Source organism: Chiloscyllium plagiosum, unplaced genomic scaffold (genome assembly GCF_037043375.1).
Source record: "Chiloscyllium plagiosum isolate Xiang-an unplaced genomic scaffold, Cpla_swu_hap1 HiC_scaffold_4, whole genome shotgun sequence".
Lineage (NCBI taxonomy): Eukaryota > Metazoa > Chordata > Chondrichthyes > Orectolobiformes > Hemiscylliidae > Chiloscyllium > Chiloscyllium plagiosum.
The window spans coordinates 145,089,818-145,108,230 of NW_028270142.1; the positions used below are offsets into that span (position 1 = coordinate 145,089,818).

Here is an 18,413-nt window from a genome sequence, read left to right on the forward strand (position 1 = left end):
AGGGCTTACAATTGGTAAGTTCCTGAGACTGGATGAGAATAGAAATTGCAGAATGTGTAAAAGTCTGCCCAGCAATTACTGACCAGTCAGTTTAACTTTGGTGATGAGAAAACTGGGAACAATTATTCAGGATAGAATTAATAGTAACATGGGAAAATAGATTTGTTCAGGGTTTTGGGAATCAGGGGTTTAATGAGGGGCTTGAGGGGGAATTCGGTGAGTGTGAGGGATTGGAGTGTCCATTATGTATTTATGGAGGAGTTAATCTGATTTTTGTTTCTCTATATAACAATTCCTGGGTAACTATCCAGGTAAGATAATCAGTGGGTGGACAGTGACAACCTTTTTCCTGGGATGGTGAGCATGAGGGAACATAGCTTTAAATTGAGGGGTAATAGATATAGGACAGATTTCAGAGGTAGTTTCTTTACTCAGAGTAGTAGGGACGTGGAACGTCCTGCCTGCAACAGTAGTAGATTCACCAACTTTAAGGGCATTTAAGTGGTCATTGGATAAACATATGGATGAAAATGGAATAGTATAGGATAGATAAGCTTCAGATTGGTTCCACAAGTCGGTGCAACATCGAGGGTTGAAGGGCCTGTACTGTGCTGTAATGTTCTATGTAAATAAATTGGAACTGTCTAAATTCTCCAATTCCAACTTGCAAGGTTCTGGGAGGAAAGGAATTACCCAGGAAGTTTGAACATCCCAGGCACTTCTATCAAAGGTCACAGACTTCCCATAGATTTAGGAGGGTTCTGGATGTACGTCGTGGGTCACATGTTTGATCTTGAGAGAAAGCTAGCGAGAAATATAAAAACAGATGTTAAGAGTTACTGTAGATAGTTAAAGGAGGTAGTTAATATAGCTAATGTTGGTCCTATAGGAAGTGAATTTAGATAACTAGTAATAGAATTGAACAGGTATTTTGGATTGCTTTTCACGATAGAGAAACTACAAGTAACCCACAACAGATACATAAAGTCATGTAGATGTACAGCGCGGAAATAGACCCTTCGGTCCAACCCGTCTGTGCCGACCAGATATCCCAACCCAATCTAGTCCCACCTGCCAGCACCCAGCCCATATTCCTCCAAATCCTTCCTATTCACATACCCATCTAGATGCCTTTTAAATGTTGCAATTGTACCAGCCTCCACCACTTCCTCTGGCAGCTCATTCCATAAATGTACCACCCTCTGCGTGAAAAGGTTGCCCCTTAGGTCTCTTTTATATCGTTCCCCTCTCACCCTAAACCTATGCCCTCTAGTTCTGGACTCCCTGACCCCAGGGAAAAGACTTTGTCTATTTATCCTATCCATGCCCCTCATGATTTTGTAAAAGTCACCCCTCAACCTCCAACCTCAGGCTGGGGAAAATGGCCCCAGCCTGTTCAGCCTCTCCCTATAGCTCAAATCCTCCAACCCTGGCAACATCCTTGTAAATCTTTTCTGAACCATTTCAAGTTTCACAACATCTTTCCAATAGGGAGGAGATCAGAATTGGATGCAATATTCCAACAGTGGCCTAACCTATGTCCTGTCCAGCCGCAACATGACCTCCCAACTCCTGTACTCAATACTCTGACCAATAAAGGAAAGCATACCAAATGCCTTTTTCACTATCCTGTCTACCTGCGACTCCACTTTCAAGGAGTTATGAACCTGCATTCCCAAGGTCACTGGAAACAGCTTGAATTCAGGAAGTGAATCTTGAAAATTACAATCACCAGGGCAACAAACAACTTGTTGGAACCGAGTTGACAAGTGTTAGGCTCCTGATGAACTTCATCCTAGAAACTTTAAAAAGTGGCTACAAAGATAGTTGATGCATTGGTTCTAATTTTCCAAAATTTCCTAGATTTGAGGAATGTTACATTAGTGTAGAAAACAGTAAATCTAACTCCTTTATTCAAAAAGGGAGGGAGACAGAAAACAGGTTACTACAGGCAAGTTAGCTTCACATGTATCACAGGGAAGACTTTAGAGAATCTTGCAGATATTATCACAGGAAACGGCGAAAAATTCAAGGTAATCAGGCATATTTGGCTTGGTTTTTTGAAAGGAAAGTCACGTTTAACCAATTTATTGAAATTATTTGAAAACGTAACGCATATTGTGGATAAAGTGGGGTTCACAGATGTACTATGCTAAATGCTTTCTTGGATTTTGAAGAGAATTCATGTTATTTTTAAATTTCTTTCCTTTCAGGAATGAGTTCTGAGATTGAGGAGCAGGTTTTGCTTGAAGCTGAGGAACAGTTACTTCATCAGGCTCGAAATGGCGTCTTGGAAGAGGTTAAGCAGCTGCTGGATCGGAGGAAGCTTGAAAAGCTAGCTTTCAATATTAACTGCAAAGGTAGGTTCTCCTTTAAGCTTCACTGTGTGGTTTTTCTTCAAAGTTTCCAATTGCCTCTCCTGAGTATTTGAATTCCTCGAATCTTACAGCACAAGTGGAGGCCATTCAGTCCATCTTGTTTGCAAGTGTTGCCCAATAAATTCCACTCCCCTGTTCTATCCCCATGGCTCAGCAAGTTCCATTTTTCTCTAGGATTTATGTTTTGAAAATGCCAATGGAATCTGCTTCCATCAATCATTCAGACAGCAAGTTCCAATGTGCTGTATAATTTGTTCAAATGTGTCTCATTTGCCCTCACCAGTTTTTTTTTGTCAGTCTGCCTCCACTGGTGAATGACCCTCCTCCCACTAGGAACAGCCCCACTTTATTTACCCTATCTATACCAATACGGATATGAATCTATACCAATATAACTGTTGAACACCTCTGTTAAATAAGCTTTTCTGCACAGATTAAATAAGACCTGGGAAGAGAAATAGGCCATTCAGCCCATCAGGTCTGCTCTGCTATTCAATGCGAACATGGCTGATCTGATAATCCACTTTCCCGCCTTTTCCCCATTACCTTCGATTTCCCTTCCTGATTAAAAATCTGTCTGTCTCAGCCTCGACCCCAGCCCTCTGTGGTAAAAAAAAATTGCACAGATTCACTTTCCACTGAGAAAGAAATTCTTCTTCATCCCTGTCTGAAATGTACAGCACCTTACTCTGGCAATGACCATCTTCAATAGCAGAGGATCTAACCATTGCCACTTGACATTCACTGATGTTACCGTTACTGAATTTCCCCATGGTCAATCCACCTAACCCGCACATCTTTGTGACTGTGGGAGGAAACCCACACAGATGCAGGGAGAATGTGCAAACTCACCCAGACCGTCACCGGGGCTGGAATCGAACCCGGGTCCCTGGTGCTGTAAGGCAGCAGTGCTAACCACTTAGCCACCGTGCTGCACCTTGGCTGAAAGGATTTTGAGAGGTTAGATGAGGCCGTGTCGATCTGTTGGTCGTATTTTTGCACTTTCCTAGGATTGCCAGAATGATGATGACCCTGGCAAAATCAGATGGAGTCTGAGCCTCCTGATTTTTTTTTAATCGAGCAGTTGTCTGTGGGTTGAGTAATTATCAAGTCGCTCCTTTTCAGGTCGTAGCAAGTCAAATTTTGGTTGGACCCCTCTCCATCTTGCCTGCTATTTTGGACACAAAGATGTTGTGGAGGAATTATTGAAGGTAAGTTGTGGTTTTTAGATGTTGCACACTATGTGATTAATTTTAAATTTTTGAATCCAGCAGCATCAAAGATGGTAACAAGTGTTTTATTCTGATCGATGGCTGTGTGAACTTTTACCCTTTAGTAATATGTGTGTATCTCTGCATTTGGAAATATTATTACCTGCCACCTGACTTTGCAGGTGCTTATTCTGTGGAAAGAAGGTACCAACAGAACCATAGGAACCTAGAAAATAGGAGCAAGATTAGGCCATTCGGCCCTTTGAGCCTGCTCCGCCATTCAATATGATTCTGACTGATCATCCAACTCAGACCTGTTCCCACTTTCTCTCCTAGACCTTTTGATCCCTTTAGCCTGAAGAACTGTATCTAACTCTGTGTCCTGAAAACTTTCAATGTTTTGGCCTTAATCACTTTCTTTAACAGGGAATCCCACAGGCTCACCACTCTCCGGGTGAAGACATTTCTCCTCATCTCGGTTCGAAATGGCCCACCCCGTATCCTTGGACTGTGACCCCCTGGTTCAGGAGTCCCTGGTCGTCATCCTTCCTGTGTCAAGAATAGAGTGGTGCTGGAAAAGCGCAGCAGGTCGGGCAGCATCCGACGAGCAGGAAAATTGATGTTTTGGGCAAAAGCCCTTCATCAGGAAAGGACTATTCTTGACTCTGACCTCCAGCACCTGCAGTACTCCCTTTTGCCCATCATCTATCCTGTGTTTACCCTGTCCAGTCCTGTTAGGATTTTGTAGGTGTCTCCATGGGAAGCTGGATAAACACACAAGGTGAGGAACAGATGTAGTTTGCTTGGTAGGAGGTTCAATTGGGATCTAAGTAGTGATGTGGACTGTTGGTTGCTGGTTTAGATTAGAGTGGTGCTGGAAAAGCACAGCAGGTCAGGTAGCATCCTGCTCCTCGGTTACTGCCTGACCTGCTGTGCTTTTCCAGCACCACTCTAATCTAGACTCTGGTTTCCAGCATCTGCAGTCCTTGTTTTTACCTTGTTGGTTGCTAGTGTGTATTCCAAGTGAGTATCAACTGGTCCTGTCAATGCAAAGAAACTTGTCCTAACAAAACAGGCTTCACTTCATTGTTTTAATGGCCATGATGTTGGAGTTAATCATTGGATTATTTATTAGTCATTTTGTTGCTGATAGGCTAATGCAGATGTGAATGTGGCCAATGATGTTGGTGACACCCCGCTCCATCGAGCAGCTTTCACAGGACGGAAGGTGAGAACATTTTCAAGGATTGCGATTGTGATCTTTTAAACTCTCTCAAAATACCTATAATTTTGTTCAATACTTGCCAGGTTCTGTAAGCCAAACTTGAATATTATTTGAGTTGAGTACAGTGAAAAGTTTATAAGTCTCCGCTTACAGCGCCATCTTCGGTACAGAGTACCTCGGTACAATCCTTAGTTACAGAATAGACAAACGAAGAAAAAAAAGTTACAACGTGACTATACACACTATAAACTATAGGTCAGAAAACACACGAGTTGAAAGGACAAACATCACAGTCTCTCTCCAAAGGCTGACCACAGCAGACCAGCACAGGGAGCCACGTGGTCTGACCCCAGCCTGCCCCCGGGCTCCCTGCTGGGTCTCTCTGGCCTCTGGTCACTAGCATCCCTGCTTCAGAGACCAGGTGTCTGAGTTAAGGCGAAGGGAGGATTTATAATCCTGGATCAGTCCCTGGCCTACATTGGGACCTCTCCAGCCCAGCATTGCCTATATTTTGAAGTAATCCCTCCTGATCTCTGTGAACTCCTGTAACCCTCTGAACTCTAGGTACCCCTCCAATCCTGATTTCTTGAGCAGCTCCAATTTTGAGAATGCTGGAGAAACTCAGCAGGTCTGGCAGTATCTGGGCTTTTTATGTCACCATTGTGAGAAGTGGAGTCATACCACACTTGAAACAAAGAATAGTCCAGTGCAGGAACACCCCCTTCGGCCCACCAAGCCTATACTGACATGTGAAGCCTTTCTAAACTGAAAGCCTTTTGCCTCTACACCATCCAAATAAAATAACAACAGGTTTATTTGGAAGCACTAGCCTTCGGAATGCTCCTGTTGGACTATAACCTGGTGTTGTGTGATTTTATAACTTAGAAGATGAGATGTTGTTCCTCCAATTAGCGCTGTGTAAATTTGTCCAATTTCTCCTCTTGGGTGTTCTGCAAAGTGATCACCCATTCTGTGCTTTGTTTCACCAGTGTAGAGGTCTTTCTGTCTGCCTTTGTATCTGTGTGTGCCTGTGTATCCCCCTCCCCCTCCCCCTCCCCCTCCCCCTCCCCCTCCCCCTCCCCCTCCCCCTTGCTATCCCTCCTTTATTTTTTTTCAATTGGTTAAAGGCATGATATATGTTGGCACGGTACAGTGGTTGGCACTGCTGCCTTACAGAGTCAGAGATCCGGGTTCGATTCCAGCCTTGGGTGACTGGGTGGAGTTTGCACATACTCTTCGTGTCTGTATGGGTTTCCTCCCACAGTCTACAGATCTGCAGGTTAGGGTGGATTGGCCATGCTAAATTGCCCACAGTGTGCAGGCTAGGTGGGTTAGCCATGGGAAAATGCAGGGTTACAGGCTTAGGGTAGAGGGGTGGGTCTGGTGGGATGTTCTCTGGTTGGTTGGTGTGAGGCGATGGGCTGAATGGCCTGCTTCCACGCTATGGGATTCTATGACTGCATGAATGTGAGTTGTAATTTTTGATCAATGTTCCTATGGACGAGGGTGGGATGGTCCAGAGGAGAGGAGTATGTTGCTGTCCCTGTATGTGCTGTGAGAGGGAGATGTTGTGTTTTCCAGGAGCTTGTTCTGCTGCTGCTGCAGTTTGATGCTGATGCTGCCGTCATCAACGGAGATGGACAGACCCCGAGGGCTGTCACTCAGGACCAGGAAATCCGAAGCATGCTGGAAGGTAGGAACGAGCAACACTTGCATTTATTTAGCACCTTTCAGGATGTGCTTTGCAGCAGCCAGTGAAGCGCTCTTTGAACCATTGTCACTGTTATGTTGGATGTGCTGAAAGTGATCAGCAAGATCCCACCCAAAGCAACAAGCAGAAAACCTGTTTGGTGTTGGTGAAGGGACACCAGGAGAACTCCCTTGTTCTTTTTCAGAATAGCCTCCTGGGATTCTTTACACCCACCCCGGGGGGTTGGGGGGGGGGTTCTAACGGGAACAGTCTGCTCTGTAAGATGGTACCTCTGGCATCCACTCTGACACTCCCACTGCTGTGCTAAGTTCTTGAGATATAGGAGCAGAATTAGGCCATTTGGCCCATCGAATCTGCTCTGCCATTCAGTCATGGCTGATTAGTTCCACACTGTCATTTTCCTGCCTTCTCCCCATATCCCTTCAACCCATTACCACTCAAACATCTGTCTAACAGGCTCAAGGAGTGACAGAAACCCTTCAGAGAGCCACAGAGTGACACTCTGCTAAGTTGAGGTTGGTTGTCAATAATTTTAGGAAAAAGCTTGACCTTGGAGATTGGAGAGTAAATGCAGTAAGTGAATTACAGTTTGCACATTGAAGATAAGAATGAGTTGGAGAGTTGTGCTTAAGGCTGCCTGGGCAGCTGTGCTAGTTCTAACCTTCCCCTGGATGTTTGGAGTGCTGCATTCCTCACATTGACGGTCGAAAGGAGTTTGGGAGCTTTCCCAAGAAAAGTGGCTTGGTTGTTTTTCTCCTTACATCAGTCGATGGAGTTTGACCAGAGAGAGTTTGCAACAGACTGTGTGTCTGATTGGAGATTCTGTAAATATTTGTTTGAGAGAGACACTGCCTGTCCTTCTGAGTGTCTTGGCTACTGAAGGCAGCACAATGAAGGTCCTTATCCAGATAAGCAAGGGCGAGAAGATGTAGGAACAGATGTAGACCAATCGGATCAGCCATGGTTTTATGAACTATGGTACAGACTGGAGGGGCAGAGTGGCCTAGTTCATCTCTCTCTCAACCTCATGCAAAATTTTTTAAAAATCTGCTTTGTGCTCTGGTCTCGTCATTGGCCAGGAGAGAGCAGTAGATGCATGGGAGCTATCTCTGCTGAAGTTGAACAATGCAATTCTGTCCTAAACTCGTCTTGAAAGTTTGTATCCAGGTGCAGCAGCTGATTAGAAAGGCAATTGGAATGTAGTTTATTGCAAAGGGAATGGATGTAAACGTAGGGATGTTTTAGAGTTGTACAGGTGAGACCTTGTCTGGAGCACTGTGTAAAGGTTTGGTCTCCTTACTGGAGAAATGACACAACTGTTGTTGAAGCAGGAGAAAGTGAGGACTGCAGATGCTGGAGATCAGAGATGGAAATGTGTTGCTGGAAAAGCGCAGCAGGTCAGGCAGCATCTAGGGAACAGGAGAATCGATGTTTCGGGCATTAGCCCTTCTTCAGGAATGAGGAAAGTTTGTCCAGGCTAAGATAAAAGATAGGGAGGAGGGACTTGGGGGAGGGGCGTCGGAAATGTGATAGGTGGAAAGGGGTCAAGGTGAGGGTGATAGGTCAGACTGGGGTGGGGGCGGAGAGGTCGGGAAGAAGATTGCAGGTTAGGAAGGCAGTGCTGAATTTGATGGATTTGACTGAGACAGGCTGGGGGGAGGGGAAATGAGGAAACTGGTGAAATCCGAGTTCATCCCTTGTGGTTGGAGGGTTCCTAGCCGGAAGATGAGGCGTTCTTCCTCCAACCGTCGTTTCGCTGTGGTCTGGCGGTGGAGGAGTCCAAAGACCTGCATATCCTTGGTGGAGTGGGAGGGGGAATTGAAATGTTGAGCTACAGGGTGGTTGGGTTGGTTGGTCTGTTGTTGAAGCAGCCTCAGCGAAGGTTCACTCAGCTCAGTTCTGAAATGGACAGGGTTACTGTAATGGGGAAAGGGGAATCGGGTTAGCTCAGTTGGCTGGATTGTTGATTTGCAGAGCAGTGTGATGCCAACAGCATGGACTCAATTCCCATCACCAGTTTGAGGTTACCATGAAGAACTCCCTTTCTCAATGTCTTCCCTCGCCTGAGGTCTGGTGGCCCTCAGGTTAAATCCCCACCAGTCGCATCTCTCTAATGAGTGAGCAGCCCCTATGGTCCGCTAAGACTATAGCGACACCACAACAACAACAACAAATGGGGAAAGGTTGGTCATGTGTGACCTGGATCGATTGAGGTTCACCCACTGGTTGGGAAGGAGACTGAAACTGAGGGCATCGTTTAAGAATAAAAGGTCTCCCTGCTTAGACTGATCAGATTTTTGTTTTCTTAGAGTGTTGTCAGAGTGGATCTTTAATTTATTCAAGGTGGATAGACAAGTGGCTCAGATTATGGTGGGGTCAGACAGAAACGTGGAACAGAGACAGCAGCCTGTTCAGCCTTGGTCTTATAGAATGGCAGAATGGGCTCAAAGGGCTGAATAGCCTACACCTAGAATTGTACAGCACTGAAGAGGCCATCTAGCCCATCGAGTCTCTATGACCAAAATACACTACTATCCACTGTAGGCCTAGTTACCCAGACTGTCCATAGCCTTGAATGTTATGACACTTGAAGGGTTTGGAGGAATATGGGCTGGGTGCTGGCAGGTGGGACTATGACTCTCTATGACTCTCTGCTCCTCTAAGTACTTTTTAAAGGTTGTGATGTTTCCTGCCTCACTGTCCTCCCGGCCAGCTCATTCCAGATTCCCAGCATGTTCCAGATGTAAACAATTTCCTCAAATCTCATCTAAACCTCCTGCCTTTCACTTTAAAATGATGTCCCTTGATATTGGCCCTTTGACTAAGGGGAACAGTTGATTGCTATCTACCCTGTCCTTTCCCCCTCTTAATCTTATACACTTCTGTCAAGTCGCCCCTCAATCTTCTCTGCACTAAAGAATATACCCCAAGCTTATCCAGCCTCTCTCCATTGCTGAAATGCTCCATCCCACGCACCATCCTGGGGAATCTCCTCTGTACCCCTCTCCAGTGCAATCACCTCCTTCCTATTGTGTGGGGGACTACAACTGCACACAGTACTCTAGCAGTGGCCTGACCAAAATTCTATACAGCTCCAATGTAGCTCTCTACTCTGATAATCTATGCTGTGACTAATAAAGGCCAGGTATTCCATCTGCCACCTTAACTACCTTTTAATAACTACCCTCACCTGTCACCTTCAGTGATTTGTGGAGAAGCAAAATCCTTCTATTCCTCTGTGCCTTGTTTCCTACTCCTGGGTCAGAGATGTACACCATGGAAACAAACCCTTTGCTTCAACTCATCCATGTTTACCTGATATCCTAAATTAATCTAGTCCCGTTTACCAGCATTTGGCTCATATCCCTCCAAACCCTTCCTGTTCATATACCCATCCAGATGCCTTTTAAATGTTGTAATTGTACCAACCTCCACCACTTCCTCCGGCAGCTCATTCCACACACGCACCACCCTCTGTGTGAAAAAGTTGCCCCTTAGGTCCCTTTCTACAACTTTCCCCTCTCACCCTAAACCTATGTCCCCTAGTTCTGGACTCTCCCACCCCAGGGAAAAGACCTTGTCCCTGTTGGTCTTAGAAGGATTAACTGCATACACTGTTGGGCAGGGAAGAGGGGAGGTTGGCTGTCAGGAGAAATTCAGACTCTTTGTCAGTCTGAGTCCGGTTTGGGATATTTTTTCAGTTCTTTAAACTCATTCTTCCTTTTTTTTTAAATACAGCTGCTGAAATAACACAGCAGAGGAAATCAGAGGAGCTGCTGTTGACTGCTGCACGAGAAGGGGATGTGACAGGAATAATTGTTTTGGTGAGCTCTGTCAGACTGGTTTTACTGCAACCAACATGTGTTGTTGTTTTTTTTTATATGGATTGGTCTGTTGTGTTTTCTTTCTGTCACATTCAGAAACCTGGGAAAAGAATCTCATGGCACTGGATGAGGCCATTTGGCCCATCCAGCCTGACCACACAGAAGGGGCTGGCTTATTAATTCAATTCCCGTCTGGTCTCCCTCACCATGCACCTGCAGATTTTTAACCTTTCAGTATTTTCCCAATTTGCTTCTGCAAATTCCTATGGAGTCTGCTTCCACTGCCCGTTCAAAGCAGCATGTTTGAGGATGTAACAGTGTGCAGCATTGGTGCGGGGTGCGGGCTGTAGGAAGGTTCTTTCCTCTGGTTTCTGAATGCCTTCCTACCACTGGCACCACTTTCTGCTTAAGCTGTCCCTCACCACTAGGGGGTAGCATTTGCTGTGTACATGCTGTTCCAGTTCCAGGGTCAGACTGACGTCTGGGCCGTCTGTCTGCAGCTCCGGTGTCAGACTGACGTTGTCTGGGCCGTCTGTCTGCAGCTCCGGTGTCAGACTGACAGTTGTCTGGGCCGTCTGTCTGCAGCTCCGGTGTCAGACTGACAGTCGTCTGGGCCGTCTGTCGACAGCTCCGGTGTCAGACTGACCGTCGTCTGGGCCGTCTGTCGACAGCTCCGGTGTCAGACTGACTGTCGTCTGGGCCGTCTGTCTGCAACTCCAGTGTCAGACTGACCGTCGTCTGGGCCGTCTGTCGACAGCTCCGGTGTCAGACTGACAGTCGTCTGGGCCGTCTGTCGACAGCTCCGGTGTCAGACTGACTGTCGTCTGGGCCGTCTGTCTGCAACTCCAGTGTCAGACTGACCGTCGTCTGGGCCATCTGTCGACAGCTCCGGTGCCAGACTGACCGTCGTCTGGTTCGCCTGTCTACAGCTCCGGTGTCAGACTGACATTGTCTGGGCCGTCTGTCTGCAGCTCCGGTGTCAGACTGACAGTTGTCTGGGCCGTCTGTCGACAGCTCCGGTGTCAGACTGACTGTCGTCTGGGCCGTCTGTCTGCAACTCCGGTGTCAGACTGACCGTCGTCTGGGCCGTCTGTCTGCAACTCCGGTGTCAGACTGACCGTCGTCTGGGCCATCTGTCGACAGCTCCGGTGCCAGACTGACCGTCGTCTGGTTCGCCTGTCTACAGCTCCGGTGTCAGACTGACATTGTCTGGGCCATCTGTCGACAGCTCCAGTGTCAGGCTCACAGTCGTCTGGGCTGTCTGTCGACAGCTCCGGTGTCAGGCTGACAGTTGTCTGGGCCGTCTGTCGACAGCTCCGGTGTCAGGCTCACAGTCGTCTGGGCCGTCTGTCAACAGCTCCGGTGCCAGGCTGACAGTCGCCTGGGCCGTCTGTCGACAGCTCCGGTGTCAGGCTGACAGTTGTCTGGGTCGCCTGTCTGCAGCTCTGGTGTCAGACTGACATTGTCTGAACTGCCTGTCTGCAGCTCCGGTGTCAGACTGACATTGTCTGAACTGTCTGTCTGCAGCTCCGGTGTCAGAGTAAGAATTAATTGAAATAGGAGTTGGCTGTTTAAGATGGAGATGAGGAGAAATGTCATTGAGACATGAAAACTAGCAGCAGAAGCAGGCCATTCAGCCCTTCAAGCCTGCCCCACCGTTCAGTGTGATCACAACTGATCATTCCACTCCATATACTGTTCCTGCTTTCTCCCCACACACTTCATAGACGATGGGAAGGAAGATGCTATCATCTCTGGAATGCCCCCTGAAGGGCAAGGGGCAACTCCCGGGAGAGCACCACCCCGTTTCCTTCCTGCTGCTGAAAATTATCTCAATACGAATCTCAGTCCGAGCCACTCCAGCTGTGTTGCTGTGCGGGGCATGTATTATCAGGACATTTCAGCATGGGCCTGTATTATCAGGGACTATAGTGCTCTGAACAAGCTCCACTGACACCAGATTGTCTGATGTTCTCCTGCTGATGGGCTGCTGATATCAAGGCCATGGAGATGGGCACCCCCCCTATATTTCCCCTCATACAAAACACACCTGGAACAAGGATGTACGCTCAAACCTTGACCCCATGCCCCAGCCACACCATTTCCTCTGGGCACTACCCCATTCTCCAGACCGGCACCTTTTACCAGGTTTGTTCCCTTCCGACCTGGCCCCAGATTCTCATACCATTGGTCCTCTTGGATGCTGACCTTCCAGTGGCCAATCAGAATGTGAATAGACTCTCATCGCTCAACTAAATTAGTCGTCCACTTTCTGTAGATGATTCATACCGCACTCAAAATGTTCTCCCTGTTTCTCTCTTCACAAATGCTGCCCAGACTTCCTGAGTCTCTCCAGCACACTCTATTTTTGTTTCAGATTTTCAGCTTAGAATCATAGAGATCTGCAGCACAGAAAAAGGTCCTTCAGCCCATAAAGTCTGTGCTGGTCAATAACAATCACCTATCTATTCCAATTCCATTTCCCAGCACTTGGCCCATCGTGTTGTCATTGCAAGAGCACATCTGAATATTTCTTCCATATGATGAGAGTTTCTGCCTTTCCCACCCTTACAGGCAGGGAGTTCCAGATTCCCCATCACCCTCTGGGTGAAAATGTTGTTCCTTGCATTCCCTCTAGGCCCCCTGCCCATTATTTTAAATCCAAGGTCCCCTGGTCATTAATACCTCCATCAAGGGGAAATGTTCCTTCCTGTCTACCCTATCTATGCCCTTAATAATTTTATCCATCTCAATCATGTCCCCTCTCAATCTCCTCTGCTCCAAGGAAAACAGTCTGTCCAATCTCTCTTTATCACTGAACCTCTCCAGCCCAGGCACCATCCTGGTAAATATTCTCTTCACCCTCTCCAGTGCTATCACACTGCTATAGTGTGGATTCCAGAACTGTACACAGTACTTTACCTGTGGCCTAATCAATGTTTTATACAGTTAGAGCATCATCTCCCTGCTGTCAAACTCTCTGCCTCTGCCAATAAAGGCAATGTTCTTTACGCCTTCTTAACCACTTCATCCACTTTTTACGTGCACCCCAAGGTCCCACGAATTCTGTGCTTCCCAGGATCTTGCATTAATTGTTTAATCCACAGGATTTTGCTGTTGTGCATAATTTCTAAACAGTCCTCCATCTCCAATATATTTCTCCCACTCAAAAAAAAAAAAGTGTTAAACTGTCTATGCCTAGTCCCGGCCAGTGCAGGACTCGCTCAGTGTTATCAGTGTCACTCCAAGTCTTGGATGGGGGTTGAACTGTCAACCTTCTGATTTAGAGGCGAGAGAGCCATCCACTGAGACGGGGGCCGACGATGTTTACTGTACCTTGGGTGAGCCGTAGTAAGACCATAAGACCATAAGACATAGGAGTGGAAGTAAGGCCATTCGGCCCATCGAGTCCACTCCGCCATTCAATCATGGCTGATGCGCATTTCAGCTCCACTTACCAGCGTTCTCCCCGTAGCCCTTAATTCCTCTAGACAACAAGAATCTATCAATCTCGGCCTTGAAGACATTTAGCGTCCCGGCTTCCACTGCACTCCGTGGCAATGAATTCCACAGGCCCACCACTCTCTGGCTGAAGAAATGTCTCCGCATTTCTGTTCTGAAATGACCCCCTCTAATTCTAAGGCTGTGTCCACGGGTCCTAGTCTCCTCGTTTAACTGAAACAATTTCCTAGCATCCACCTTTTCCAAGCCATGTATTATTTTGTACGTCTCTATTAAGTCTCCCCTCAATCTTCTAAACTCCAACGAATACAATCCCAGTATCCTCAGCCGTTCCTCATATGTTAGACCTGTCATTCCAGGGATCATCCGTGTGAATCTCCGCTGGACACGTTCCAGTGCCAGTATGTCCTTCCTGAGGTGTGGAGACCAAAACTGGATACAGTACTCCAAATGGGGCCTAACCAGAGCTTTATAAAGTCTTAGTAGTACATCTGTTTTTGTATTCCAACCCTCTTGAGATAAGAGACAACATTGCATTCGCTTTCTTAATCACGGACTCAACCTGCATGTTTACCTTTAGAGAATCCTTGACTAGCACTCCCAGATCCCTTTGTGCTTTGGCTTTATTAATTTTCTCACCATTTAGAAAGTAGTCTATGCTTTTATTCTTTTTGCCAAAGTGCAAGACCTCGCACTTGCTCACATTAAATTCCATCAGCCATTTCCTGGACCACTCTCCCAACCTGTCTAGATCCTTCTGTAGTCTCCCCACTTCCTCAGTACTACCTGCCTGTCCACCTAACTTCGTATCATCGCCAAACTTCGCTAGAATGCCCCCGGTTCCCTCATCCAAATCATTAATATATAATGCGAACAGCTGTGGCCCCAGCACTGAACCCTGCGGGACACCGCTCGTCACCGGCTGCCATTCTGAAAAAGAACCTTTTATCCCAACTCTCTGCCTTCTGTTAGACAGCCAATCCTCAATCCATCCCAGCAGCTCACGTCGAACACCATGGGCCCTCACCTTGCTCAGCAGCCTCCCGTGTGGCACCTTATCAAAGGCCTTTTGAAAGTCTAGATAGACCACATCCACTGGGTTTCCCTGGTCTAACCTACTTGTTACCTCTTCAAAAAATTCCAACAGGTTTGTCAGGCATGACCTCCCTTTACTAAATCCATGTTGACTTGTTCTAATCAGACTCTGCTCTTCCAAGAATTTAGAAACCTCATCCTTAATGATGGATTCTAGAATTTTACCAACAACCGAGGTTAAGCTGATTGGCCTATAATTTTCCATCTTTTGCCTTGATCCTTTCTTGAACAAGGGGGTTACAACAGCCATCTTCCAATCATCCGGGACCTTTCCTGACTCCAGTGACTCTTGAAAGATCTCAACCAATGCCTCTGCTATTTCCTCAGCCACCTGTCTCAGAACTCTAGGGTGTATCCCATCGGGGCCAGGAGATTTATCAATTTTAAGACCTTTTAGCTTTTCTACCACTTTCTCTTTTGTAATGGCAACCATACTCAACTCAGCCCCGTGACACCCTTTAATTTTTGGGATATTACTCATGTCTTCCACTGTGAATACTGACGCAAAGTACTTGTTAAGTTCTCCTGCTATTTCCTTATCTCCCATCACTAGGCTTCCTGCATCAGTTTGAAGTGGCCCAATGTCTACTTTTGCCTGTCGTTTGTTTCTTATGTACTGAAAGAAACTTTTACTATTATTTCTAATATTACTGGCTAGCCTATCTTCATATTTGATCCTCTCCTTTCTTATTACACTCTTTGTTATCCTCTGTTTGCTTTTGTATCCTTCCCAATCTTCTGATTTCCCAGTGTTCTTAGCCACTTTATAGGATCTCTCTTTTTCTTTAATACATTTCCTGACTTCCTTTGTCAGCCAAGGTTGTCTAATCCCTCCCCGGTTAATCTTTCTTTTCTTGGGAATGAACCTCTGTACAGTGTCCTCAATTATACCTACAAACTCCTGCCATTTTTGCTCTACTGTCTTCCCGGTTAGCCTCTGCTTCCAGTCTATTTTAGTCAGTTCCTCTCTCATGCCCTCATAATTACCTTTATTCAACTGTAACACCATTACATCCGATTTTGCCTTCTCCCTTTCAAACTCCAGACTGAACTCTATCATATTATGGTCGCTACTTCCTAAGGGTTCCCTTACTTTAAGATCTTTTATAGAGTCTGGTTCATTGCAAAGCACTAGGTCCAGAATAGCCTGCTCTCTTGTGGGCTCCATGACAAGCTGTTCCAAAAAGCCATCCTGTAAGCATTCCATGAATTCCCTTTCTTTAGATCCACTAGCAACATTATTTACCCAGTCCACCTGCATATTGAAGTCTCCCATGATCAATGTAACCTTGCCTTTCTGACATGCCTTCTCTATTTCCCGGTACATGTTGCGTCCCAGGTCCTGACCACTGTTAGGAGGTCTATACACAACTCCAATTATGTTTTTTTTGCCTTTGTGGTTCCTCAATTCCACCCACACAGACTCCACATCATCCGACGCTATGTCATTCAATACCATGGATTTAATTTTGTTCTTAACTAACAAGGCAACCCCACCCCCTCTGCCCACCTCTCTGTCTTTTCGATAAGTTGAAAAACCATGGAGGTTTAACTGCCAGTCCTGACCCCCCTGTAACCAAGTCTCTGTGATGCCTACTACATCATAATCATTCACTATTATCTGTGCCATTAGTTCATCGGCTTTGTTATGAATGCTACGAGCATTCAGGTAGAGTGCCTTAATGCTAACTTCCTTATCATTAGAGATGTTGGAAGTCATATGTCCCAAGTTATCCTTGCTTTTTACTGCATTCTCAGTCTGCCTCAATTTTAAATCCGCCTGGAAACATGCTATCCTGCTGCTTATCTTGCCATTTACCTCCATACTCCCTGTCGCTTTCACTTTCCCTTCCCCCCAACTCAGAAGTTTAAAGTCCTACTGACCACCCTATTTATCCTCTTCGCTAGAACATTGGTACCTGATCGGTTCAGGTGGAGACCGTCCCAACGGTACAGATCCCCCCTGTTCCAAAACTGATGCCAATGCCCCATGAAGTGGAATCCCTCTTTCCCACACCAATCCCTTAGCCACGTGTTTACTTGCCTAATTTTCTTGTCCCTATGCCAATTGGCACGTGGCTTGGGCAGTAATCCGGAGATTATGACCCTTGAGGACCTGTGCTTCAATTTCCTGCCTAGTGCTTCGTAATGCCCAAACAGGTCCTCCACCCTAGTCTTGCCTATGTTGTTGGTACCAACATGGACCACAACAACTGGATCCTCCCCCTCCCGCTCCAATATCCTTTCAAGCCAGTCGGAGATGTCTCACACCCTGGCACCGGGCAGGCAACACACCATGCGAGACTCCCGATCCGGCTTGCAAAGGATATTATCTGTCCCCCAATTATAGAATCCCCTATAACCACTACTTGTCTATTAGCTCCCCCCTCTTGAATGGCCTTCTGCACCATGGTGCCTTGGTCAGCTGGCTCATCCTGTCCAGAGCCCTTTTCCTCATCCGTACAGGGAGCAAGAATCTTGTATCTGTTGGACAAGGTCAAGGGCTGAGGCTCCTGCACTCCTGAACTCAGGTTCCCCCTACCTGCCTCACTTACAGTCACACCCTGATGTCCCTGATCACTAACTGAATGTGAATTACTTAATCTCCCAGGTGTGACTGCCTCCTGAAACAAAGCGTCCAGGTAACTCTCCTCCTCCCGGATGTGCCGCAGTGTTTGAAGCTCAGATTCCAGATCATCAACTCTGAGCCGGAGTTCTTCCAGCAACCAACACTTGCTGCAGATGTGGTCACTGCCCTTCACAATGGGATCAGCCAGCTCCCACATCATACAGCAACAACACATCACCTGCCCAGCCATCTCTGCTTAGTTAGTTAATTCGTTACTTTGTACAAGTATGAATTAGAATACCTTCTGATACCTCTCTGCTATAGTAGTCCTGTAAAACCAGTGTTCAGCTTGCTGCTATAGAAATCTAACTGGAGTTTCATTGTTTTCAGCTTAACAAGTCGAATCCACCCAACATCAACTGCGTTGACAAGCTGGGGAATACTCCGTTACACTGCGCGGCTTATCGAGGGCAGAAACCGGCTGCCATTAAACTTCTCAAATGTGGCGCTGATCCCAGTATCAGGAATAACAACGGTAGGTCGCAGTTAAAAACGATGAGCGCAAGAAATGGGAGTATACCGTTCAACCCCATGAACCTGCTCCACCCTTCATGCAGATCATGCTGATCTCCTACCTCAGCCCTACATTCGTGCACTAACTCTACCATCCCTCCATTCTCTTTGGCCCTAACATTGAGTATATTGAATGAAGGTTAATAAAGGGGGAGACCTAGTTGAAAAATACTGGAATGAAGAGCAACATAGAGAGAGTGGTGAACCCTTTCCTTTTAGGAGAGGGATCACTAATTGTGAAGTAGAGGGGATTGGAGGAAAATGTTTGTCACCCAGAAGGTGCCAAATACCTGGAACTCACTGCTTCAACTGATGGGAGAGGTGGGAACACTCCTGTATTTGGATGAGCGCTTGAAATGCCTTAG

At 46.5% G+C, this 18,413-nt stretch overlaps 1 protein-coding gene across 3 annotated transcripts in view; it reads left to right on the plus strand.

Moving 5' to 3' along the window:
• osbpl1a (oxysterol binding protein-like 1A) overlaps positions 1-18,413 on the plus strand; it is a 209,691-nt gene that overhangs the window by 22,270 nt on the left and 169,008 nt on the right. For all 3 annotated transcript variants that reach the window (XM_043687612.2, XM_087986747.1, XM_043687608.2), the window contains exons 2-7: positions 2,214-2,360; positions 3,504-3,589; positions 4,743-4,817; positions 6,396-6,507; positions 10,264-10,349; positions 17,866-18,010. In XM_043687612.2, the coding sequence (XP_043543547.2) occupies positions 2,216-2,360; positions 3,504-3,589; positions 4,743-4,817; positions 6,396-6,507; positions 10,264-10,349; positions 17,866-18,010 (649 nt within the window). In that variant the 5' untranslated portion in view covers positions 2,214-2,215. The remainder of the gene's footprint in view (positions 1-2,213; positions 2,361-3,503; positions 3,590-4,742; positions 4,818-6,395; positions 6,508-10,263; positions 10,350-17,865; positions 18,011-18,413) is intronic.